Below are 27,371 nucleotides of genomic sequence, written 5' to 3'. Positions count from 1 at the left end.
GGCTTTCCATGAATGCGTTGAATATTGCGATGTCACAAATATTGCGCAGACAGGTAATTATAAAACGATTAGAAAAGTACAAGAAAACTATCATCTTGACTTGGTCTGTCGCGATGATAGTACATTAAATTTTCGCGTAAATCTCTATGCATTAAATAAAACCGGAACGAATGCAACAATGATGGCCCAAAATGGGAAAGATGTACAAATTTTTACCATATATGTGGTTAAATTACATATATACAATAATGCTGAAAAATATTTTATATTTCTGGTAAGTTTCACTGACGATTCGCTAAAGGGAAAAAAGACTTCTTATGCGATTTATTTTCTTCAAAGTCGGACGTGAACTTTTTCACTTTTGATAAGTTGTTGTCAAATACACTCTACAATGTCACAACAATGGCTGTCCATTCCAGTAAGAAGTACTCAATTATTGCTAAGCAGCAACAATTTCGCACATTAAGGCGTGGCTATATACCTAATAATATAACGGATATAAAAGTAACAAATTTTACGTTAAATTACGTTAACGGAATGTATTTAATAGCTGCTATCACTTGGAAGCCGGGTAAGGGTAAGTGAAATTTAATCAATCAATTGTGCCTTTTATACCCAACGATTGGAGATATATTCTGTCAAAACGTTTACAACGCCCGCAAGGATGTATGTGCATTCTTGATCAGCATCAAATTCTGAATCAGTTTAAGCACATCCTTCTTTCCGTCTGTCCATTACTCGCACAAAATCAAAATATTACTATTGCAGCCTTATTTTTGCTTAGTTCACATTCGTAAAAAGTTTAGGGTTAACCTATTAGGTTCATAATTTGGAAATTCGTGTTTGCCTTCTATGTAAAGACTATCATATTCCCCGTTCATTATATCCACAGACCACAATCTATGGAACTACACCGTGATCATATCCGTGCCGCTGATAGCGGTAAAATGTCATTGAAATTCTAAAAAATAGCCAAAAGAACAGAGAGGCCGCAAACGGGACCACTTTCATTATACTAATCAATTCATCACCATTTTCGGAAATGATCTAAGCACGTCTGTTTGTCTGTCTGCCTATTCCTGTTCTTGTGTCCAGTGACGTGTTTCGGCCCAAGGACGAATTCTTTTGGAAATGCATGGGAGCGGACCACCTTGCCAGCTGCTCCCGTTATAGCGCCTTACTTTAAAAATTATAGTTTGAATACGAGAATAATTTACTTTAAACTCAACTCTAGTAGGTCTACTTGCTGGGCACCATAGCAATAAAGTAATCCCTTTCACGCAAAAAGTGTCTAATTTTTAATATTTAACCTGAAAGAGTTTCCTTAATAGTAATTTGATATAAAAATAAGTATAGATCGGTACCGAATCTCTAATGCCTATCACCGTTCACCTCAAAAAAAGACAAAAGAAGCAGGATAGACGGTCAGGCGGACATGCTTAAATCGATTTAGAATTTGATGTTGACCAAGAATATATATATTTTCTGGGGTCTCCGATGCTTACCGTGATGTTTTGGGTACCTTTCCGTGCGATGTCTTTCATGAAAAGTATGATTTTACAGGAAAGGTATATATAATTATTTATGGTATTATCATTGTCAATCTGAATGAATAACTGTATTAGCCAAAACGGTGCAGGATATTTGTTGGTGGGTCTCACCCGGCTGTAAGGTTTTTACTTTGATTTGTAAAAGTTTTTATACGTATACTACACTTTCAGTCTTTCGTTTGCTTACTACTTTTTTCCCGTCTTTTCTTTCGCATTTTACAGATATGACTTGTTTCTATGACATAATATGTTTTTCGCCGGAAAATGAGAATTACGATTTACACCCTTGGGAGATACGAAATGTGAGATATAAAATATATTTGCTTTCATCATTTCATAGTTCTATGCATGTTTTGCCAAGGAATAAGGGGAATAGAGAAACAACTGGAATTCTTGCCTTGTCTGCAGCATTCGAAAATAGCTAAGAGTGAATCTGTAGTAAAGAATTCAAGTCAATTTACTTACAGTTCTCTCTCTCTCTCTCTCTCTCTCGAACTAATTTTACAAAAACAACTTTAGCAACGGCCTGAACTCTCTCACAGAAATTTCTATGTTAAAGGCATAATCTGCAAAAATGTTAAAAGAACTGTCTTCCGACATGCTACTAAAGCTTTTCAAAAATAACCCTAGTTTCCCGATCGGCTCAAATATTTAACAGAAAGTTGTTTGTAATGGTGAATATGAACAATTTTTAATCCAAAGTCAAGTATGCTCTTGGTTCAGGGCTTAAAGACCGCCTTTGAAGCCTAGTTTAAAAATATTATTAACTTCAACACATAAGCACGAGTAGTAGTATGTAAACTAGGACAAACTTTATAGAGTTGAGGTCTCAATCAAAAAACGGAAACGATTTACTACGAAAGAAAAAATACATCTTGAAATTTCGTATACTAAGCTTCTTCCGTTTTCTGACTTCGCTGATTACGCGTGTGCTATGTGCTGCACTCGGACCACCAAGCATCAAACAATAACAGGAATAAATAAACTGGAATCGATATTTCGTGGCTGTGAATGCAAAGCAATGAGGCTCCGATTTAAAATCTACCATTTAAAGATCATATCTTCGATTCTCCATTCTAAGAGTTGGATCCAATTTAAAACCGTGTCTTCACTTTATCATTAGGATTATCAAATGTAAACTTACAGTTCCGGTGTACGGAAACATGAATTTCTTGAATCACATTAAGGTCGCATACAAGCAAGATCTTGTTATTTCTTTGCGCCATAGATTTTTTCATTAAATTTAAACATGTCTCTATCTTTTTTGATTTCGAGCTAATCTGAAAAATCTCCCTGCATGTAATAGTTCTTATGAAAAGTAAGATTTTATAATAGAAAAAGATTCAAATCTTATTACTTTATAATGATAACTGGTCCACAATATTGAAACCGATTTGGACCACAAAATCCTGCTATTTTCCGGAGCCCTATTCCATATTAGACTTCTCATGTGTAGGATATGACGGCCTGGATATTATTAAGGCAACAACTATTTTTAAATTTTTACCTCTCAACGATGCTCGTTGGAAAATTAATTAATAAAAAAGTCTTATTTAATTTTTCACTTTTTTTTTTCACATCAAAAAGCCTCAGCTTTTGTATACGTATCAAGTGGAGAATTTATCATTTTCAACAACTTATAAAATAGGTATACGCGCCAAAAGCACGAAAGGTATTAAAGAAAGCGAATTGTATTGGAAAAGCTTTCGTACACCAACGTGCGAGGAATGGTTTAATTACAATTTCAATATATGCGGTAAGAATAATTAAAGGTTTTTTTCTTCTTCTTTTTTTTTTGTGTTTTATTTATTATATGCTGCACATTAATTTTGTAGAACCTTTGCCGCCGCAAAATTTAAGCGTTCAACAAATTTACGTTGCTTACAATACCTACGGCTTAAATGTAAGTTGGTCGTTGCCGCAGCATTTGCCGGATAATTATACTCTTATAGTCTATGACCTTTCTTCAGAAAAATTATTAAAAACAATCAATTTATCCAAGGTATGTAATACAATTAAAGGTATGTGTAATAACACTAAAGGCAGCCATATGTGGTTTTAAAAACGTATCACTAAAATTAAATACTTAAGTATTTTTTCTACAATATTTTCTTAACCGTTCATTCCTCAACCATAAAAAGAAAAATGCTCAATGTCCAAAATTTTTTTTGTTACCATTTGTGGTAAAAGGGTACATTCAGTTTATTGCGGGCGTATGCAACAGCTAGAAGGAGTTAAGAAAGACGCACCTTTTATTGTGACGATAAATTCAGTTTCACTTTTTCCATCTAAACTTGTCTGTCCATCTTTCGAACCACTTTTGCAAGAGGCAGTTATTGAGATATTTTGATGAAATTTGGTCCACCGAAATATTTTAGCGCAAAGGCGAACCATTTCCCATATATAATATATATTTAATGGTGGAGTAAGTTCCACTATAGCGTTTACATTTGTTAACATAAAAGTAAATAAACTTGGGCCGAAGCTGAAAGCAATTTTCATACCAGTATATATGTAGGACATATGTTCTCGAGAAGTGTGAGAGATTTATCCACCAACTAAGCCCTTTAATACTGCTACTCGCCCTCGTCAATTCTTGTTCCCACTTGCTCGTCTTGGAACTACATGAACACCGTAGGAGTCATGATTCTTAAATCACAGCACGCCCTGGGAACAATCTACCGGCAATAGACATTGTCCCCTAGACATATTTTTACATTTTTAAGTTGAAAGTACACCACTATTACTCCATTCTTCTCTCCCTCGCTGTCTCTAATTCTTCCCATTAGCATCGTACTTGGCGGTATGAGAAAATCTACTCTATCAGTTGTCCCGCAATCACTAATATGCTTCCAAAACACCAATTTTTATTACAATATGTTAGGTATATGAGTTTTGAAGAAATCTCAATTTGAAATCCAGTCAGTTTGTATAGGGATAAAGTAAGACCATTAAGTGCTAAAATAGGATTATATAGGGGACGTAATTTTTTGAGAAATCAAAATTCTCCTTACTTATGGAAGGAGACCCGTAACGCTAGTTTTTAATTCACTAAAGTGAATTTGAGTCGCTTCCATCCTGCAAGTCAAATAATATAATCATTCCGAAAAGTTCATAAATTACAAAAACTGACCTATTTCCGCATCCTTTTACGTCCTGAAATACAAATCGAGTGTATGTCGCGCAATTTAATTTTTGCGAGTTTTTGATCATTTCCTTAAGAGGCACATAAAAAGTTCTCGATTTCTTATGCAAGTATAAAACAAAGAGTTAAAGACAAGCGTGTGCGCAGCGTCTCCAGTGGAAAAAATTTAACTAATCAAAGCTGTGTTCAGCTTATTTGTGTTTTTGTCCGGCAGCATGCTAATAAGTAGAGTAAAAAATGAGACGAGGGCCAATCTATTTTGGACAAATGGAGCGAAGTTTAAGACGATTTATTGGACAAGCTGGTAACTGTTTCGATGGAACATGGCCTACCTAAGAACAACGAAAGACTCGAAATTTAGTTCTCTATTGCATTCTTCGACTACTGTCACCGGAAGTCTACCGTAACGATATTCAAAACGATCATGTGTATGTCGACCATGTTACGAAGCGATCGTGAACATTACTATTGGGAGGACAAAACTAACGCAAGTAATTTTGAGCCACGGAGATTATTGTTAAATGAAGTCGAAAATGTAACAATTTGGCTGCGCACACTCTTGTCATTTAATCGCTGCTTCGTAGACTTTCTAAATACGGTTCGCTAGACCAAAGTAGCCATATTAGGCCTAACGGAAAGTTCTGCTCGCTTTCTTAGAGAATTCTAGCTTCCGAATATGGTCCGAGATGGTTTGTCGAGTGGAATCAACCTTGTCCGCTATCCCCCATGTTATCAAGAAACGTTTTCGCTCTAACATGATCTCGACGGTATCGTCAGCTATCAAAGATGGCCGTCCAGAGCGTGGCTTATCGGGAAAGTCGAAACTAAATACTTTCCACAGGCAGCACGTTGGCGAAGTGAAGGTGGGAAATGAGCAGTGGTCATGCGTATGAGATCGAATCTCGCTTTAGTTCACTTCCTACGTCAGTATGAATGAATGTGTGTATACTTGCTGAAACTTGTTGTGATCAGAATGGACAGAGTTTTTTCGTCGAACTATTACTTTCGGCAGCGGGCACAAGAATACATTTTTTTGCAGAGCAGACAAAAATTTAATTTTCTTCCATTTGTTTTAGGAAACTTGCAATATTTATATATCAAATATTACCATAACCGGTATGCTATATGAAGTGTCTGTGACCGCCTTCACTTTGGGTGGCAGAGCAACGACAACATTTACCGATTTCATAACAACACGGACCCACATGTCGGATGATCCCTTAAGTATTTTCGCGTTCTATTATAATTATTGCCTATAACAAGACGTGAATAATCATTCGTTTTATTTCTTTCATAACAGAAAAAATGAATTCTATAAAGTTGCTAGCATTGCTATTGGCTTTAATATTCTGCTTGGCCGTATTAGCGATAACTGTGTTCGTATTATATCAACGTCGTTTAAGGCTAAAGCATTATCAGCAACGTTGTGAATATCTGGAGGTAAATAAGCAAAAAGTACAAAAAGCAAAAAGGAGCTGCTGTTGAATAACTAATCTGTTCTTTATTTCTTTTTCCATCTATTTGCAACACGTAAAGAAGATCGGAAAAGTCGCCGTAACCACAAGCAATATGAATGGAGAAAGTAACCCACAAGTAACAACAACTACAGCTTTTAATTTACAATATCAACTGGACTTGAAAGGAAACGTTCAAAGTGACGATGGATTAAAAATCGCTTCCGATAATTTAAAATTATTCGAAGTTTTAGGTGAGGGAGCTTTCGGCGTGGTACGGCGTGCTCTGTACAAAGATGAAAAAACCGGCATCCAACGTGAGGTTGCTGTTAAAATGTTGAAAAGTTAGTTTAGTTAAGCCGAACTTTTCTGAAACATTCGATTATTTAATTATGTTTGACACTTAGCTCATCCCAGTGTTGACGATGTGCGAGCATTGCTCCAGGAAATCGGGGTTATGAGATCGGTTGGTAAACATCCCAATATTGTTAGCATTATCGGTTACAATATTCGACATTACACTCAAATGATGCTTTTAACCGAATACTGCAGTTTTGGTAGTCTATTAAGTTTTCTAAGGTAAGTTTTTGACTAAATTTTACAACAAACCTATAGCAAAAGACAAATAGACCCTTTATTATTGAATAATGACGATAATTAAATGCTGTAGAAAGCTTCACCCAATATAATTACTGATAATACGCCAAAAATTACACTTTATTTTCCGGTAAAGGCATACTTTCTATACCGGGCAACCTTTATACCGGGTAGGGTGCAATAAATTGACTCAGGTGATCCGGATTCAATGCAATTAATTTTTATGCCCAATTTTTTGTACGAATCAATTTTCATAACAAAATATTAAGAAGCAAATCGTTTCACTATATGAACGCTTAGACTTCGTGAACACCTTTACAAAGTGTAAGGTCCAATCAGCAGACATGCGTGGTCCGACATTTCATTTCTATGTTAATTAACATTCCCCAAGAAGTATTGAAAAGTATACCTTTTTAACATAAGGCGATTCGATTTCCGCGACTTGTAGGCTGGTCACAAAATGACATTGGCAAAAATCTGACAGATAGACAAACTTAGATCGGTATAATGAAACATGGATTTATTTGACGTTCATCTGCGTCTTACACATATTCGTCCGAGAAAACTTACACAAGTGTAAGGTTTTTTGGAATTGAAGTAATGTAAAAGAAGGAAAAATAAGAAAAGTCAAGTGTAGAGTTCCAGAGCCCCTAGACAAGACCTGGAAGCTGCTGATCGCGTAGGCAGATTCTAATCAAATTTGGAATGGATATAAAACATGTAAATAATACGGATATCGACTGTAGTGAAATGTTTTTTTGTAATGGTTTAACAAAAGCTCTTGAATGCTTCTAATAATACCCTACATAATATGCTCAATGCACTCAAATATGTTCACGACGTCTCGTTCAATAAAAATTTATTTATATTAAGTTTTTGCAGACGTGTTTACGATGGAGAAGGGCTTAAGATACACCCGCCTTTTATTAAATCGATCGATTTAGAAAATCATTCTGAGCCTGTCTGTCCGACTGTTGTCCGTCCACGTTAATTTGTGTTCAAGCTACATTTCGTAATTTTTGAAATATTTTATGAAGTTCGGTACACTGACTTGTTTTGGCCCGAGGACGAGCCCTATTGAAAATGCTTTGAATTGTTCCACTTTTTCGACCACTCCCCATAGAGTGGCAAAAGATTGCAATTTTCACAATTTCTCGGCAATAGTGGTTACGTAATAGTATCTCGCCATTCGAAATTGGTATTAAAACTGGTAGAATTTTTTGAACCCCTTCTCATATAATGAAAACTGAAGTTCATAAAACAAAATAGCGTTATTTTCAACGCTCCATGATAAAAATCGGATCATAATAGTAGTTTAAGATAAAAAATTTAGCTGTACCAATTTTGGATGCTCTCAATCTATTTCTTGGACTACATCCTTTATACAAATTTTCACGCACATCGATTCTTTGTATGGCAGAAAAGTCTACATTTTAATACGTTATGACGAAACTGGACACATAATAGTAATTTAGATAAAAATTGGATCACCAATACCTATTTTAAGGTCCTACCCTATATAAGAATTTGGATGAAAATTTTTGTTTTTTTAAGGTCGAAAAGTTCAAATTTTATTATTTTATGATAGAGATTGATCCATAGTAGTAGTTTGATATAAAAATGAACTATGCTGAATTTTGAACACGTAACATAATTTTTGAATCTTTTAAAAGTAGGCTTTTGTTTGCGTAAAGGTCTAATTTTTAATATACAGTTCCGTAATAGTAAGTGCATATAAAAACAGGGTATAATTTTTGTGTTCTATGGCAAAAACAAGAATGGTGTTAGATAACGTATTGTACGGTATTTAAGAGTCGGTCTAGCTCGACTGTAATGTTTCCACTTGTTTTGTTTTTTTGATTGTGTTTTGCTTTTTATATACTCCATATTTTATTTATTAATTAGTTAATAGATATTAAAACAAGTGAAAACACTATAGCGGATCACAGTCCACAATTAAACACCATAGAATAGAAGTAGTCGAAAAAGCGGTACGATCCGAATTATTTGCAATAGCGTTCGTCCTTTGTACCAAAGTTTATGAAGGTATGTTGAAGATGGTGACCTGTAGATTGAACCCCAAATAAATAAGGCGGACAGAGGGCGGATAGAATGGACGGAGAGACAAGCTTCAGACGATTCAAAAAGTGATGCTCAATCGTTCGGTATGAAGCAAGGTAGGTTTATCGCAAATTCTTCTGGGTGTTACACACATCCGCACAAATTAGAGCGTAGAAAAAAGAAATTATTTATATAAAGGAAGGAAATAACATTGTTATAAATATAAAATATATATATATTGACGGTTCCGTTTTTTTCATTTTTTAGAGCCGAGTGGCGTTACTTGTGTGAACAGAAACAAAAACAGCACGTGCGAAGCGGTTACAAATTGATGATGCAACAATTTGAAACTAAATTGCCAGGTATACCAGAATTAGAAGAAGATTATGAACTGATAACTCGAAATAAGAACATAGCCAACATCGACTATAAGATTGATAGTTTTCAATTAAATACCAAAGAAGAACACGATGTCATAACCTCAACAGAAAAAACAACTGCAGCAACCATAAAGGCAACGTATGCAAGCATTCCGTGTCTTGATAAAATTGCCGTCAACAGCGTGTTACAAAACGGAGACTACTTGGAGAAAGATGAGGTTAGAGATTAAATTTAAAAGTTATTTTAACTAACAATAAACTACCATGGACTTCGACGCTATTCAGGGTGTGAGTGTGAGTGGAGGCAGGCAACGAAGTAAATTAGAAAAAAAACATGTATCGTACTTTCAAGGAAACCAGCAAAAATTTAAGAAAAATATTCGATTAAAAAGTATGGCTGTTGAAAATAAAGCATATTTTAATCTATCATACAAACAAATAGGACAGCAAAAGCCCCCAACTGCTTACTTAAGCGCAGCAACGAGAAGACCCTTAGCGACAACGGATTTGCTAAATTTTGCCCGACAGATTGCCGTAGGGATGGTGAGCTAAATGGAAAGATCGCTTACATTTTTATATGACAATTGTCTTTAAATCCTTTAGGAATTTCTAGCTAAGCATAAAGTTGTCCACCGTGATTTGGCGGCGCGAAATATCTTAATAGCCGCCGACTATACTGCGAAGATTGCAGATTTTGGGTAAACATACTCTTTGCAAAAAAATAAAAAATCCAATCTCCACTTTCTATTTATATGGCCTTTTTCCAGCTTAAGCCGTGACATTTACCACGAGAATGTCTACAAGAAAGTCGGTAATGGAAAACTGCCCATAAAATGGTTAGCCTTAGAATCATTAACACATCAAATTTACACAACCGAAAGGTATTTTTTAATACAATTTACAAGAGTCACTTGTCAATTGATATAAAAGGGAAAGAGAATTCATTGCCACTAACATATATATATATATTATATTATATTTAATAAATGTTTTCTGTGGAGGGATGAGTGGGAAAGATGCAAAGGCAGTTTAAATTGGTCTTGGATAGTCTTTTAACGACGGATATACAGGGAAATCTCGAAATTAAAAAATGTACAAAAAAACACCAAAAACCTATATATAGACATTATCTATAATATTATATATATAAAGCTTATGCATATATACAATATCTAAATGTAAAATCAAAGTCAGAAATAATACTTACCGATCTCTTCTCTCTCTGTTACCTCACTGCTCTCTAACCGTCACCGTGTTGCACGAATTTAAAGTGATGTGTAAGTGAAGTTTTCTTATCGTTAAGTTGCAGAACTGAATTCATATTTCGTTCGTTTTTTTTTTTTTTAAACTTTAGCTGGTCTTATGGTATTTTGCTATATGAAATTGTAACGCTTGGCTCGGCGCCGTATCCTGCGGTAACCACAAGTCGCCTATTGAATTTTCTGAAAGCAGGACATCGTATGGAGAAACCAAAGCATTGCACTCAAGAGATGTAAGTGTAAAATTTAATTGACTTTTTTTTTTTTTTTTTTGATTTTTTCGCGATGCGATTGTATAAATTTGCTCTGTATATCAGCTATGATTTAATGTATTCCTGTTGGCATGAGCTAGCCAGCCAACGGCCGTCATTCGCAGAAATAATCAAAACATTGGATAAACTTACATATCATTCCAATATTATTGATGATATTAAACTTAAAATGAAACGGTAAATTATGATTACTTAATTGTTAGTGCAATAATATGGATAACAAACTTTTCAGTTGTCCCCCTCGATCACCATTCATATCAAGAGATCGTCGCTATTTGAAGCCTTTATAAATATTTTCAACATATTTCGTGCAGAGATAAAACTCTCAGAGGTCTCTGTCTATATGCTCCAGAGACGGACGACAAGTCAACTCCTAGAAGCAACCAATTTTTTACATTCTATCGACCACTACTACTATAGAGGATTGTCTTTCATACGGAATTTTATGTCTGCCACAAGAAATACATAACCTGTCTCTCTTGCATCTCTGATTGACTTAATTTCTAAAAAAGGAGAGAAATTTCATTGCTAATGCAATTAAATTGAGACGATATTGCAACTTAATACACACAATGAAGTCTACGAAAATTACATCATTTTTATTAATAGTTAACTATTTTAACATAAAATTATTGTAGAGATTGTTGTAATAAATATCCGATTTCGCAATCGGTTGTATTCCATGTGTCAGTTATCATTTATTTAGACCAAGGAAATCAATTCTGGGACTAAAAGTGGAACGAACACTAACAACGAAGACTATCACAACTTTTTTTTGCAAAGCTAAATTACATCATACATAAAATCCCTCGTTCAATACGCTACGGTCAAAGACAATTGGATACGATATAATACGATTTCAAAAAATCGAATATATATTCCGTTGAATTTTTATACCCTAAACTACTCTTAAGTTTGTGTGAATGTGTGCAATACTCAGAAGCACTTGAAATATATCCACTTTTTATTACTGAATCGATAATCGATTTCTGGAAGGAAAAATCGTTACGAATCGCTGGCATGTTTTCAAGGCTTTTTCTAGCGGCTTTCGCAGGGATGTCGTATATACTAATTTTAGTAACGCGTTTGACTTAGTTAACCATGACTTATTGATCTTCAGACCCCAGACCTCTGGCTTCGCTTTGTACTTAGAGAAATGGATGAGCTCTTACCTGCATAACAGATCATTCAGTGTTCTGCTTAACTTCATCACCTCGGATGAATTTCCTATGACGTATCAGCTTTAAACTGGCATAAATAAACACTGGTTACATGGTATTCGTTAAATTTTATGTAATTAAATCCAAAGAAATGCAAGAAGCCATCTTTCTTAGGAAGGTAGTCATTCGGTACTGAGTATTTCATTGATTCACACAAGTTGGAAAACGTTAATTCGTTTATTCGACCAATTCGAGATTATGTTCCAGTTTGCCTTTTGAGCTTTCTTTAAGTAAAGCTAGGTACGCGCTTGATTTCATTAAGAGGTGATTCGAAGAGCTGAAGGATCCTTACATCACAAAAAAGCAATAAATGTGCTTAGACGAATACTTGAGTAGGCCTTTGTTGTCTGGTCTCCTTCCGATAGGCGTTACTTAGATTCAATTGAATATATATATTTAAACTAAACAGCTAAAATTGAATAAAGTATAGACTTAGACTAAACAGGTGCTGTTTACTGTTATCGGTTTTTTGCAATCAGTCTTAGCAATGGATTACACGTTCATTTACAACTTGGATCTGTACTGGTTATGGGTGTGCGTTTGTGCTAGTTGTGTACATGCTTTTTTCCTTTTTTTCTTTCTAATATGAATTATTATTTTTTTCTTTTTTCTTTTTACTTCTTCTTATGGGTTCAAATCTCAAGTGCGGTAGAGTTTTTAATAAAGCCGAAAGCCTTAGATGCTAGTGCTTTTAACACTTTAGTCTTAGAATTTATTTTCTTTCTAAATTTTTAATAATAATAATAATAATAATAATAATAATAAGTAAATAAATAGACGCCTTAATGAAAAATTTTCTATCGGAAAAATTCAAATGTGCAACAAACATAAGAGAGACACAAGAGAGACAATGTCAGGAATATTTCCACATCTAGGAATCCACATGAGAAGAAGATTAAGAGAAGAAGGGATAGCAAGTCATTATTTCTGCTGTTTTTACACCCTATACCATCTGTTATACAGTTTATGCGAACGTATTGACCACACAGAAGTGCTTAAGACACACCCATCTTCTTTTATATATTCGCAATTAATTTCTGAATCGGTCTAAGCTTGTCCGTTCGTTTAATGTCTGCCTGTCTGTTCGTTTTGTGTTCAACTTACAGGTCGCAAATTTCGAAATATTTTGATGAAATTTGATACATTGATCCGGTTTGATCGGATTGGTCCATCTTTACGAGCACACTCGCTTTATATTGAAAAGACCCCCAAAACGTTGCAATTTTCAAAATTTCTCGACAAAGATCACTAAATAATAGTATTTTGACATTCGAAATTGGTATGAAAAATTTGGTTCGGCTGCGGCAATTTTTTGGTTCCACTCTTCGGTATATCATGGTGAAAAATGGCTCATAATAGTAAAATAACAAGGAAATTTGGAGAACATGGTGTACTTTTTGGATACCACCCGCATTCAAGAATTCTCGACCGATGTAAATCCTTATACGCCAAAAGGCCTAATTGTCTTATGAGGAAAATTTGTTCAAGATAGAAATTTGACATAAAAATCAAGTGGACCAAATTTGAGTCACGTAGATCATTTTCTTGAACCGCCGCCCCTGTAAGATTTCTCATAATTAGTAAGCCGTTCATAAAAAAAAATGTAATTTTTATTATTTTATGATGACAATGGATCCTTAATAGCAAATTAACCAAATATATATTCTATATATAAAATATTTTTTATACCGTAATATATATTAGGGGTTTATTATCAATGCGAGAAAGTATAAATTCTAGTGCTCTATGATGGAAACTGGAAAATAATATAATTTTTGAGAAGTGAATTAAGTTTGCTAAACTTGAGTCAAGTCATATGATGTTTTGTGCATCCTCCATCCGTCTTTACGTGAAAATAATGCCCAATTTTTTATGTATTATTACCAAAAGGAGCGATTAATTATATTAGGCGAACTGGTGTAGAGGTGTTTAATGGCCGGCCTTGCCCGACTTACTTCTTACTTGTTTATAGTGCCAACAACAGAAAGTCAGTCTGTACATATTAAAAAACTTTGTTTCTTTTGTTACGAGTTGCTTTGGTTAAGGTAGAATGGATGGCGACCACCTTCGCAAAAAGCGTAGAGGCGCAACTAAGAAATAGTGGGAGAGGTTACGCAAAATAATTGATATTTTGATTGAATTATATCCAAAACTACAACAAATAGCATCACTTCACTAGTCAGTAAAATCATCCCCAACTTTCGTTTGACTATCGCATCGTTATCACTTGATCTTGTAGTTGGAAAAGCTGGTCCATATAAGTATTTCTAGCTTACTTGTGACAAGCGATAAGAATGATATAAAAGAAATTATAGAATAATTGCTTTAGGCCAATCACAAAATACGTTACACACACGAACCATTTCATTTAAAACAATTACATAAAATTTTCTAATGAAATACCAAAGAATACAGTATAGTACGGGAAAACTTGATTGGAAAGAAAGTGAGCAAATTATAAATAATTTAAATATTAAAAAATTTTAATAAATCTATTTTAACCAAAGAATACAATGACAAGGAATACTTATAAAGTACAAGATTATTTTATTTATTTATTTATTTATTTTATTCCACTTATACTAGAAACTCAACTAAACAAGTAGCAGTCGAGTTCAATAGGCTCTTAATGCAAAACTAATATTAATTAACAATAAAATTGAGTATAAGCATAATAAAACAAATAAGAAGAGAAAAAAAAAGAAAAAGAAAAAAGAAAAAAAAAAGCATGTACACTATCAGCATAGGAGCACACTTACAACCGGTACAGGACCAAATTGCAAATGAACCCCTAAGCCATCGCAAACATGCATAAGCCTGGCAACCGATAATAAATTAACAATAATTCACTTTCGAAACGTAACGACTTTTTAAGGATGAAAGCTAGTTTAAATACGACATAGGTAAATCGCGCGTATTAAGCAATGTTGCTTTAATGGACTTTAAAGAGTCCGATAACGAGAATAAGTGGTAGACGTCATTTAGGTTCTTGCAAACGACTCTGAGCGGATTGAACAGCTCATAATTAAATTTACACTGATTAAGCTTTACCAAGATAAAGTGCCTAGAGAAGCGGTTAGGGACATTGAAGCTTACTTCACCAAGTAATGAAGGCGAGTCAATAGCACCATTTATTACTTTAATTAGAAAGGAAACGCCAAGAACAAATCTACGTTTCTCAAGAGACGGTAGGGACAGCAGAAGCAACCTATTTTCATACGGAGGAAGAGAGGCAATCGGATCCCAACCCAAATTTCTAAGGGCAAACAGCAAGAATTGCTTTTGAACTGATTCAATTGAATCTACGTAGCACCTATATGAAGGAGACCACACAACTGAGGCATACTCGAGTATGGGTCTAACCAAACACATGTACAGCCTTTTCGTAATGTAGGGATCATCAAGCTCTTTGGACCACCTTTTTATAAAACCAAGCGCGGACCTAGCTTTGCTAATCGAGAGCTCAATATGCAAGTTAAAACGTAACCTATGGTCAAATAGGACGCCTAAATCCGTAATCGAATCGACGTCCTCCAATTTATGCGAATCTATGAAATACTGAGTAATGAATGACTTTCTTCTTGAGAATGAAAGCTTCTTACATTTACTCAGATTTAGTTGCAGGAGATTCAAAGAGCACCATGTAACAAAATTATCTAAATCACCTTGAAGCTGATGTGATTGCGATTCAACAGAGAAGGAAGAAAACAGTTTCACATCATCAGCATACATTAAGATCTGGCTGGAATTAACCACCGATGGGAGATCGTTAATGTATAAACTAAATAAAATGGGACCCAAGTGACTTCCTTGAGGTACGCCAGACGTAACGGGGAATTCATCCGAGCTAATGAAGTTAAACAAAACTCTGAAGGATCTATTGTGCAGATAAGAGCTTATCCATTTCACTAAGTAGGGTGGGAAACCAGAGGCTTGGAGTTTAAAGATAAGTAGTCTATGGTTAACCAAATCAAATGCTTTGCTTAAATCAGTGTAAATAACATCTGTGCGAGAGCCACTAGAAAAAGCCTTGAAAACATGACAGGTAAACTCTAACAAGTTGGTGACTGTAGATCGCCCTTTCCGAAAGCCGTGCTGGTGCGGAGAAATATACGAATTAATGGCAAAGGCTAAATGCTGAGTCACAATACGCTCGAACAACTTGGGCAAGACACTCAACTTGGCTATGCCTCTGTAGTTCTCAACAAATTGTCTACTTCCACTCTTGTGGATAGGAATAAGGAAACTACTCTTCCAACATGAAGGGAAAACACCTGAACACAAGGACATGTTAAAAATCTTTGAGATCACACCACACAACTCGACAGCGCAAGATTTAAGTACACATGATGGAATTCCATCAGGTCCAGGCGAACAACTGTATTTTAGAGAACTTAACCCTTTGAAAACATCATCTTCCGAAATAACCAAGTTAGGTATTGAAACCGAGTTAGTTATAGGATATGGGTAGTTTGCTGATAACTCAAAATTAGCAATCGAAAAGTTTCGTCGGAAATACTCAGCAAATAGATTTGAGATTTCAAAATCATCCGAGGAACCAGAGCCATTAAAAGAAACATGAGAGGGATATGTGGAAATTTTTCTTTTAGAGTTAACAAATTTAAAGAAGAATTTAGGATTAGCAAACAGAGAGGATTTAATGAACTGAAGGTATCTGCAGTAATAATGATGGTTGAGGGAGTTAAATCTATGCCTCGCCACCGAGTAAGCGAAATAGTCACGCGCAGAGCCACTTTTCGAATATTTTTTGAATAGCGAGTTTTTTCTATTCTTGCGATATTTAATTGTCTTATTAAACCACGGGGGACATCTGCTTCGAGGTCGACAATGCTTGATCGGAACAGATGCAGCAATAGCTAGATTTAATGTATTGTAGAACGATGGCATTAAGTTTTCAATACTACCGGTTGAGAAATCAAGCGTCAGATGTGAAAGACGATGTTTTAGTAATACAATATTGATTTTATGAAAATCATAATAATTATTTAAACAAGTTTGAGTTGGCACATTAAGGCATTCCAACAAACCATCATTAATATGATGAAAGGAAATGCATATTGATGGATGATAAGGATCCTCAGGTAAACTAAAAGGTGGGCAACGATTTACGTAAATCTCGGGAAAATTGGCAAAGCAGAGATCAAGCAGTCTACCATTACAATTAGGGGTACGATTATATTGAACCAAATTGTGATCAAACAATTCATTAAAGAACACAACAGCCCTATCAGACGTTGAAGTAGGAACCAAGCAGCCAGAATTATCAGTGTTACACCAAGTGACTTGAGGCAAATTGAAGTCACCCAATGCAACGACCAAATCGGTGGGTCTAGACCGCTTGGCCACTTCACAAATGAGGGCAGCGTGTTTCCCGTAAATGGAGATATCAGAATTTGGGGGAATATAGGAGCAGGTTATGAATAGATGTTTATCAGGCATATTCGCACGAATAGCGATAAATTCAACGTCAGGAGAAGTGGGAAATTCAATTAAATTGGACGGGACTGACGCAGATATGGCAATTAATACACCACCACCAATGCGATTTACTCGATCATTTCTAAACACTTGGAAAGAATTATGAAAAAGTTCCGACGAATGTAGATCGGGTTTTAGCCAGGTTTCAGTAAAGGCCAAACAGAAAAATTCCGTGCTCACTGAATTTAGAAAAGTGGAACGAATTTTCGAATTTAGGCCCCTAACATTTTGATAAATGAGAGATAGTGGGCCTGAAGAAACAATTAGTTTTTTGAAGGCGACAAGACTATTGCCTTGGTATTACGGGGACGATCACGAGGGATAAATTCCTTAATTAAGGATCCTACCGGCCACAGTGATTTATTTAACAACATATCACTGTTTTCAGTCGGAACTAATATTTTAAAAGAGGAGATTGCCCTAGCTTGAGAAGGAGCCATTTTGAAGATGCTAACACGCTTTAAGTTGACTGATGGGACTTTCGTCGCCAGATAACCTTTTATGTTATCCACCGATGTTTCAGGTGCCAGTCTTGACACAAATATTGCTTTTCTGGGAGGAACTGCCGTCAAGCAAATGTCATTATTTGGAACAGGAGGGGGGTTCACAGTAGGAGAGTTTCGAGTTGGGGAAAATATAGATGGGGTTATCGCCCTTGTACCGGCAGCTTGTGAGACTTGCCCAGTCTGGTGACCAGCATTCACACGCGAACAGGCAGGAGGAGAGGATGACTTATTTTTCTCTTCATTACTTTTAGGCGATGGCTCTTGATTAGAGTGAGTGGCGGCTCTGGGCGGAGATACCCTTGCCACTTCAGCGTAGCTTAAAACCGATGGACTTGCCGGTTTGTTTGTAACTGTTTTGCTACCAACCGACTCAGCAATATCGGAAACATTACTATTCATTTTAGAGTTAGAAGGAGCGGTAACTTGTACCAACGAATTAGATTTGGAGAAAGCCAGAGGTGACGTCCCACACGCTACGCTACGAGTAGAAGATGAGTGTCCAATAAAGCGACACTCATCAAACCTAGACTTAATGAGCTCAAACTTTTCCCACAAGGAGCCGAGATTTCTACTCAATTCCGAGAAACCATAACGGGTCTCCGTGAAAAGTTTATAAAAGTCAATGTCCCGCTGCCTACAGTCAGGACATGACCATCTTAAGCCTTTAGAAGGATCAGCGACTGCGTCAGCAGCACGGCCGAGAACACCGGCACACTTTGCATGACCGAAGCGCTCGCAGAGCCAACAAGAAACGAATCTTTCAGAATCCGGGCCTGATTTCGCCCGACAAGGTGTATATAAACACTCCATGTCCTGTCAAAAAGACAGTTGTAGATTATGGAGAACAGACACACAAATCACAAAAAAAAAATAAAAATAAAAAAAAAATAAAATAAAAAAAAAAAAAAAATCCTGAATATAAAAATTTATCAACCAATTTGTGCAAAACTTCTCTGTTAGGTTGACACTGTAACGAGAGATCACTAGCAACACAAACTCCAAACAGTAAAAAAAATAACAGAGAAAAAGAGAGAAAACAAACAAAAAAAAAAGAGATTTTTATCAGAGCTCAAAATTTTTGTTTGCAAAACTCAAATGAATCAAATGAAAGCGTAAAAGAAAAATATTTCTTTTACTTTGAATTCACTCACTTTCTTCTCAAAGAATATAATAAAATCACACACTAAGGCAGAATAGCCACGAAATTCAAGAAAAAAAAATTAAAATTTTATTTGCCGACACAAAAAATACACGACTATACCGCGCGACAAAGTTGCCAGACTGTTGATATTATATTGCCAAATATAATATCAACAAACCCATACGCAAGTTGCGAGAAGATATCTGAATTATTTAAAAGGCACTATACACCGGTTATATTTCATATCCGTTACGACGCTGGTGCCTTGTCTCTTACCAAACGGTAAGGCTGTACGCGGATAGGCAGTACGCTTCTTCGCGGACTCTTACGTCTACGTCTGGACGTTGAGGGCCCCTAAAACGAAATTAAATTCGATATTGAAGGGAAAATGCTGTAAAAATAGATCGGCGTATAAACCCTTACCGTATCGCATTCAGTTTGATGTAAATATTGTGGAGCTATATACGAGTAATCTCTGAAGAGACGTTGCTTTGTGTTAAACGGAACTAGACCTTGAGAATCCGGAATTATAGCTTGTTGCGTGAATTCTTCACTAAAATTTTGTGCGTCCTCTTCACTATTTAATTGGGGCTGAATTGACGGCTTTAGTCTTTTGTTTTGTAAATCACTCCAGTTAATGCCACGGAAGAAAGGGTGACTTTTTATATCTCTGGCACATTTTTTATTACCGTTCAGCCGCTTTTTTGGATCCTTTTTTAACATCTTGAGTATAAAATCTTTTGCAGTTTGGCTCAACGTAGGTGGAATTTCGGGATCCATTTTCATGGTACGTTCTGCTATGTCACGTTGGCTATTTGCATTTTCGGATACGCCAAATGGCAAAGTGCCAGTTAACAATTCGTACATAACCACGCCAACTGACCACCAATCAATAGCGAAACCATACGCTTCCCCTTTTATCACTTCGGGAGCCATATATCCCGGCGTACCGCAAGTCCTGTGTGCACAGTAACCGGAGTCTGGGGACAGCACCTTTGAAAGTCCGAAATCCACCAGAATTATATGCCCTTGATCGTCCAGCATAATATTCTCTAATTTTAAGTCTCTGTAAATGATGTCCATTCGATGCAGGTACTCTAGGGCTAACACTATCTCGCCGATATAAATTTTCACTGTATCCTCCGAAAATTCCGAAATATTTTCAAGATACGTAAACATGTCACCCCCCCCGCAGTAATCTTCAGAAAGAAATCGTTTTGAATTACTTCTAAATGAGAAAAATACAAAAACACTTACCTAAAACTAGATATAGCTGAGATTCCGTTTGAAAAGCGAAATGTAATCGTACTACGAAGGGATTTTGTTGTATAATCTCAAGAATCTGTATTGGATGTTGAAAAAATTTTATAGTTTTACTTATTTTTCACTATTTTAAAATTTATTTAGGAAACGCAACGCCAAAGCTTAGATGGAGGACATGAATACGCTAATGCGGATTGGAACAGTTGAACCCATAGAAGGTTTTTGTAGTCAACTTAAATTGATTGCGTATTCGCGCGCGGTACCATCGACAAGAATATATAAATTCTTGACCCGAAAAGTAAAGTAAGAATAGCTAGAAAGCTATTAAAGGTCTTGACAAATAATTCGATCTTATATAACGGCAAGCAAAGCAAATAAAAACTATCGGGGACGATATTACCATTAAATTCACGAATTAAATTCACTTACTTCACGTTCGTTTCTCGCATATTCTGCGTTTTTTGTATTTTCAATAATTTGGCATTTGTTCACGACCTTCATTGCATACAATTTGTTATTCATATTTCCCCCCTTTTTACGTACCAGAAAGACTTTCCCGTAACCTGTTAAATATATTGTAAACGTGTTAGAAAAAAGTTTTGTTTTTGTATTTAATTAGAAAAATGATTGTGTACTCTTACCTCCTGTTCCCAACAGGCATATCACTTCGAAGTCTGCCCGCGTGACTTTTTCATTATCTGTCGCAGAACCTTAAAAGAAAACAAGAACATTATAGCCAAGCAAAATAGACCATTCCATACCACATCCCTATTCCTTAGTACAACTATTCGTTCGTTTTGGTAATAATACATTAAAAATTGCACATTATTTTCAATACGGTATAAAAGTGTACATTATGAGAAAGAAAAAATTTGTGATGGCTTACGTACATAGCGTCTTCACTTGTGTGATCAGTTCTAACTCGGTGCAATCTTCCTTCATTTCCTATAATTTTAAATAAAATGTAAGTCTTTGTTGTTTTAATATTGAATTATCGAAAGCACAACAAAATTTCCAAAAATTGTACAAAATTGTCAAATTCAAAATTCTTCTTCTTCTATCATTCAGCAAACTAACTCTCAAATTCTCTGGTATGTTTAAAAAAGGCAAAGTGTGAATACAGAGTTCTTTTTTTCGGTCTGACTAAAGTTGAGGTTAGAGTTGGTGTATGATGTTATTATTGTGTTATAAAAGTTGAGAGTTGTATCTACTTAGTGTACGTGATTATCAATCTATGCTGCTCGGCTTATACCGCCAGAACTGTCAACTTCTTTCAGTGCCAATACGAGATCGATTAGAAGTTGTCCCTAGCTGGAATTTAGGCCGATGGAACGCCTTTTTTCATATAGCGAATAAAATGCTTCATTAAATTGTTAATTCACAACAATGGTCTTTACTTCATTTTACAACGGCTATTTATACCTAAAATTTACAAAAATATCTTATTGTTGGCGTAAGGATAAAATTTTAACCAATTAATTTAAAGATATTGAAATTGTTAGTGCGGTCACAAACCTTGGTTTTCAACTCAAATCACACTTGAGCGGGGAGGGACATGTAAATTGCATTGTTAAGCGTATTCAGAACGTCTTAAGAAAACTATGGCTTTTCTCGTCTTACGTTCCTATCTTAACTAAATGAAGATTAAATAAATATCTTGTTGTCCCGCTCATATCATACGAAATTTATGTGTACGCTTAATTAGATGACGCTTCTAACCAAAAATTCCAGGTTGTCGTTAATAAGTATGCTAGGCATGTCTTCAATAAGCGCTATCGCAATTCTCGCTGCAGATTTTAAATTCTAATCCTTCGACATATCTTAACAGTAGAAATCTACAATAGAAAATTCAGTTCGCGAGATTTGGACCGACGATGAATCTCATTACCTGGCTGCAAATATTTGGTAACATCAACGTCAACTTATCTTTCGTTAACGCCGTGATGTTATGGAACTGTTATGGAAAATGACTGTTAACCCTTATAGTTCTAAAGTGGCTTTATAATTAATAAATTGTGATCACATCTAAATCTTGTGCTTATGTCTTATATTCCACGATATTTTACACTACATTATTTACACCTTCATCTTTATTGTTGTTAATAATCGTGCCGGAAGAGACTTATAGTCTTATTGGCACATTAATTATTAATTATTGTAATAATGATGGTTGTGTATAATGAACTTATCTTTAACAATTATCACTTACCATTAACGTTTAATAAACCTAACTGAATTGATATTGCCCATAAAAAACAGGAAAACAACCGAATTTTCATATTCAATAATTTTAGAAGGACGCCGTTGATCTTGTCTATTCTCAGAATAAAAGTGAAAATTTATGTAGTGTATGTGTTCATGTTTGCGGCCAGAAGAATGTTTACAATCGACTTCACCTAGAGGGACAGATGGACATGCTTAAATCGTTTCATAACTTTATGCTGGTCAAGAACATATATATATATACTTTGTGGGGTCTCTGAAACTTTCTTCTTTCTTGTGGGCGTTGCAGCCGTTTTGACAAACGAATATACCCCACATCATCCTTCGGTGCATCGAGAATTGCTTCAAATGTTATAGTTAAAAAAAAAATTATTTCAGCACTTTTAAATTTTAAGTAACCGAATTTTTTTTTTTTACTTTCTTTGTATACGTTATTCGTATGTGATAATATCTTCGATGATTTGCTACTTTATCGACAAACTGTTTTCGTGTGAATGTTTTAACTTTTTTCGAAAAGACGGCTTCCTTGTGCTTCCGGATCAGTTCGTTGAATTAAATATACTAACAAATCGTTGAAAATACATTTGAATCTAGTTTTGTTTGCTGTTTCCCCACATTATCTAATCCTTCCTCTGCTTTTTCTAATTTATTTTTAAGTTAAACATAAATAAGGTACAGAAAAATTAATATTTTATTGAATTGTTCTTTATTTAAGAAAAAATTTGTAAGTTTATGTGCATGAGCAAAATTGCAACTTGAGTCTCATCCATAAAGGCATTTGAAAGCAACAAATAAGCAAAATGTAACTTAATGAAAGCTGTCTTTACACCGAAAAAAAAAGGAACAAAAATGTTTCATAGAATAAATAAAAACTCTTTGAGTTTTGTTACATTCAGAGGTCTGTGTGTCTGTATTTTTATAGGTACATATATACATAATGGATCAAATTCGCTTTATGACGTCTTCTAAGGTCTAAGGTCTATTGTAACCTAAACCTAATATGTTGCGTGCCTGCAAAATGGAATGGATGGATGCATATATATTAGTAAATAGTAAAAGATTACTTTTGTTTCTTCTTCTCACCGTTATAAATGCAGAATTTAAAGAATTTTTAAACGTTTGCGTTACGTCCTCGGTTTGTGAAAATATGATTTGCAGCTGACCAAATTCGTCCATACGGTTTTCTAAAAACACCCAAGTGTTGGTATGTTGCGGAGACTTGTCTTGCAACATATACAGTTCAGTCATTTTCATAACAGTCGCCAGACCGATACGTCGTGTATACCACTCAATCTTTAAAAAGGCAAAAAAAATAATTTTAATTCTTTTTTGAAGATAAAAGTAATTATCTGAAACTTACATCTACCGAACGATCACCTGAGTAATAACAAATGTCATCGACTAGAGTTAACAATTGCGCCAAACTAGTTGCAGCATTTTGAGGTAGAGCTATTAATGCTATAGCCTGAGCCCACTGGTTTTTATAAGGTAGGATCATTTCCAAACGTATTCGTACAAATTTCACTAGGAATTCTATATGATTGTGAACTGCTTTTCGGCCGTTCTCAGTCTCCGTTTTCATTTGCGTTAGCAACTCCTCATTGCATTTGCCGATAAAATAAGATACTAAAGCGAAACCACCTTCGGGAAACATTCCATGCGCCACACCGGAAAATCCAATTTCTTCTGCTCCCAGTATAATTGTTTCACGAGTCCAACCTGACGTAGGGACATGTGGCAAAGCTGCTTCTAGTATTTTGATACGTATGGCATTTACTTTAGTATCATTTGAATCGTCCGAGGACTCTCTAATTTTTTCGCGTTCACGCTCTTCAAATTCCTCTTCCCTTTTCTGTTCACGCTCTCTGAATTCATCTAATCCAGGCTTTACAGGATCGTTAGGTGTCTTGGAACAAAAGTGTCGGTGGTGAGAGGTTTGTACTTTAATTTGTGAAATTACTTGCGATGAATGTCTTGCTTTGTAATCGGCCGGTGGCATGTAGTTGGACTGATGGGCAAATGATAGACTTCGATATATAGACCGAAAATTAATACCTGTTAAAAGACGAAAATAAAAGTCGTTTAAATTCGTTTTTGTTATTATTCTTACAACTAACTCTGCACGCATCATATAGACGACTAAGTTCGCCGAAAACTACAATTGTATTGCACAGCATTCGATTATTGTTCCCATTGCATTAAACTTTTTGTTCAGAGTGCCAAGCTGATTAGAATTATTTTCAGACCTAATAGATAAGATTGGCTAAAAACTTCTATCTAAGCTGTACAAGAAGAATTAAAAACCAATAAAACACCTTTTCATTCGTTAGTGAAAAAATTTTTTTTATTCCAATTAAAAAACCTTCACCACATTCTTCTCTCGATCACAGTTTCCAGTTTCATCAACATTAGGACGCAAAGATGGATTCTCTATACATTCGGTGACACGTGCCAGAAGACTGGTTATTAAATCGAATGTACACAGATTTTGATTTAATATACACATCTTTTGCTGTCGATTTAATTCAAGATCATGTTTGATGCGGCTACTCTTCTCATTAGCTATGGAAATATCTAGCAGTTCTAGTTGCTCACGTTGTTCCACTTCTTCCTTAGCATCAGTAACGTTTTCTATATGCTTTAACTCCGATTTATAATGTGCAATTGACAGATTTAAGGCTTCCCGCAAGGGACGCAAATAATTTTTATTAAGATCATCAATGAAATTCCAAAAGCCAGTGAGATTGGTATAATCTTTGAGGGCAAAAAAACGTAATGCATTCAACGAAGAAATGATCTTATCAGAATACTCTAAAATATCAGTTTCAACACCATTTGCTAAACAGCAAATATGTCGCTCAAATATTGTGCGAAAGTGCTGCCCAGATAATGTGCTGGGCAATTGACTTATAGCAGGATTTGTCAATGCATTAGCTACCAAATCTTTGTAAATAATAGCCAAATAGCCGGTAATCCCATGATGCCGAACGGAACGCATGAGATTTTTAAGCACCGAATATTTGCCTTCGTCGTCGAATTGTAAAATATACTGACGCAAGATTCGTACACCCGTTTGCCTCAGGTAAGTAAGCGATGAATAAGCGACAAGATTACAAAGCGTTTGACAAAATGATTTGTATAAATCAATTTCCAAGAAAACCGCAGGAATTTCCGCATTTCCTAATTGCTTTAACAAGCAATCGACCAGTTTCAATCCTTTTTGTTGAAGAGGCGGTTCATCGTTGCCCATTAATTCGTGAGCCAAGTACAAAGTTGATTCGAATACGAACATTGGATTATAAACTAGGTAAATTTTATCTTTGTCAATGCCCTCCACCAAAATCATATAATAATAAGTCGCGATACAATTCAAAGGCAGTTTTTCATCTATAAAAAATATATTGTTACTCATTGATCCACGTATTCTCTCCTTTCCTTGCAAAGTACCCATAAAACGGAAACGATCTTCGACTAGAGTTAAGAAAAAATATGGATCTCCTATACATCGAGTTGTGGCTTTTGTTAAAGAAACAGCACATTGTAAAGTGTAAGTATTAGTTTTGCGACTCTCTTCCCCGCCGTGAAAATTCAGCATAGAAAAAGGCTTTCCTAATAGAGATAACAAAAAACAACAGAGCACATTACGTCTGTTGATATCGCAGGAACGAAAAGGTTGTTTTTCGAACAAAGAAGAGTGGCATATACCATTCAGCAACGGCTCGTAGAATAGACCTACAGTTATATAGTGCAATAATAATGTTTGTATTTTATCATTTTGTTCCAGTAATTTCTCTTGTTTTTCATCGTAACCTTCTCTTAGAAAATCTGGTATGGGTAATTCATCTAATCGAGTTTTTATTGAGTTCAAACTCCATTCTAATGCTCGGGGTTTCTCGTTACCCTGACGCATTATAACTACCTGCAAGGCTCTTAAAGCTGACGTGAACACGTTTTCCGACTTATGCTCTTCGATGATTTCAAGTAAGTCCAAAAGTAATTCTTCGGCCGGTGCGTAAGTAGCCACAATCTTAAGTAATTCTTCTACGCAACAATATAAAGGCAAATTTTCTTTATGATTTTTTTCGTTTAACTGCTGTAAACAAATATCATGGAAAACGTCCATAGCAATCTCCGGCATACATGAAATATTTTTTTGTGCTTCGTTAGCATTAGTAAACAGTAGAGCTACTCCATCGTATTGCTTTTCTTTAATCAGCTGTTTGATTAATTCCTTCAGGTTTTCAGCCGGTGTCATATTGTTCACATTTTGTAAACTTTCTTGTTCAAATGACATTTTTGTTTTTGTAGCCAAATATGTGTTATTTTTTAATAATATTGTAATTCTAAAATTTTGAATTTTTATTTTTTTATTTTTTCACTTGAAGAAAATTTTCTCTTCCAACTCTCTACATAGTCAGATTTTTCTATTCTTATTCTTCTTCCTCTTTTTCTCACATAAATATTGGCTTTCGTAATAAACGTCAAACCGAACCACAGATAACTATGTGTTTATTTTTACTTGAACTGGAAATTCTTCGATTGAAATTTATTTAATTTTTAAGTAAAAAACTTACTTTTATTATTAACTAGCTTAGCCAGTTGCATGAATTTAGATAAACTACTCAAATTCGCCATATTTCACCACAAACCGTTTTGCACTAAAATAATAAAAATAAAAAAAATTATAGTTGGCGAATGTCAATAAAACGACAACAAATTGAACGTTGCCAGAATTTGCGCGACATACATTCCAAGGGCATTTGATAGTAATGCAAATAATCAATCAGAAAATTTATCGGTT

General features: G+C 35.2%; 4 protein-coding genes across 4 annotated transcripts; 1 reads left to right on the top strand and 3 right to left on the bottom strand.

Moving 5' to 3' along the window:
• Positions 1-551: 551 nt before the first annotated feature.
• LOC119635864 (tyrosine-protein kinase receptor torso) lies at positions 552-11,144 on the top strand. Its single transcript, XM_038030878.1, has 16 exons — positions 552-577; positions 1,773-1,852; positions 3,138-3,306; positions 3,386-3,552; positions 5,772-5,919; positions 5,996-6,135; positions 6,232-6,493; positions 6,557-6,728; positions 9,075-9,405; positions 9,473-9,730; positions 9,791-9,885; positions 9,955-10,068; positions 10,459-10,464; positions 10,542-10,679; positions 10,764-10,895; positions 10,951-11,144. Exons 2-16 carry the CDS (start codon positions 1,775-1,777, stop codon positions 11,006-11,008), a joined length of 2,268 nt encoding a protein of 755 aa, XP_037886806.1. The 5' UTR covers positions 552-577; positions 1,773-1,774; the 3' UTR covers positions 11,009-11,144.
• Positions 11,145-19,316: 8,172 nt separating this feature from the next.
• LOC119636093 (chromosomal serine/threonine-protein kinase JIL-1-like) lies at positions 19,317-20,861 on the bottom strand. The gene is made up of 3 exons (XM_038031225.1): positions 20,777-20,861; positions 19,508-20,426; positions 19,317-19,438 (listed from the first exon to the last, which is right to left on the bottom strand). Exons 2-3 carry the CDS (start codon positions 20,261-20,263, stop codon positions 19,334-19,336), a joined length of 861 nt encoding a protein of 286 aa, XP_037887153.1. The 5' UTR covers positions 20,264-20,426; positions 20,777-20,861; the 3' UTR covers positions 19,317-19,333.
• A 2,516-nt stretch (positions 20,862-23,377) lies between these two features.
• Positions 23,378-27,239, bottom strand: LOC119636020 (ubiquinone biosynthesis protein COQ9, mitochondrial). Its single transcript, XM_038031090.1, has 4 exons — positions 27,145-27,239; positions 23,931-24,625; positions 23,654-23,863; positions 23,378-23,581 (listed from the first exon to the last, which is right to left on the bottom strand). The coding sequence occupies exons 1-4, from the start codon at positions 27,203-27,205 to the stop codon at positions 23,543-23,545; spliced, it is 1,005 nt and encodes a 334-aa protein (XP_037887018.1). The 5' UTR covers positions 27,206-27,239; the 3' UTR covers positions 23,378-23,542.
• Positions 24,901-26,913, bottom strand: LOC119636019 (glomulin). Its single transcript, XM_038031089.1, has one exon. The coding sequence runs from the start codon at positions 26,862-26,864 to the stop codon at positions 24,924-24,926; it is 1,941 nt and encodes a 646-aa protein (XP_037887017.1). The 5' UTR covers positions 26,865-26,913; the 3' UTR covers positions 24,901-24,923.
• Positions 27,240-27,371: the final 132 nt, after the last annotated feature.

The sequence above is a fragment of the Glossina fuscipes genome, unplaced genomic scaffold, assembly GCF_014805625.2.
Source record: "Glossina fuscipes isolate IAEA_lab_2018 unplaced genomic scaffold, Yale_Gfus_2 27, whole genome shotgun sequence".
Classification (NCBI taxonomy): domain Eukaryota; kingdom Metazoa; phylum Arthropoda; class Insecta; order Diptera; family Glossinidae; genus Glossina; species Glossina fuscipes.
The sequence above is the reverse complement of the archived record's forward strand: the minus strand, read 5'-3'. Positions and strand labels throughout refer to the sequence as shown.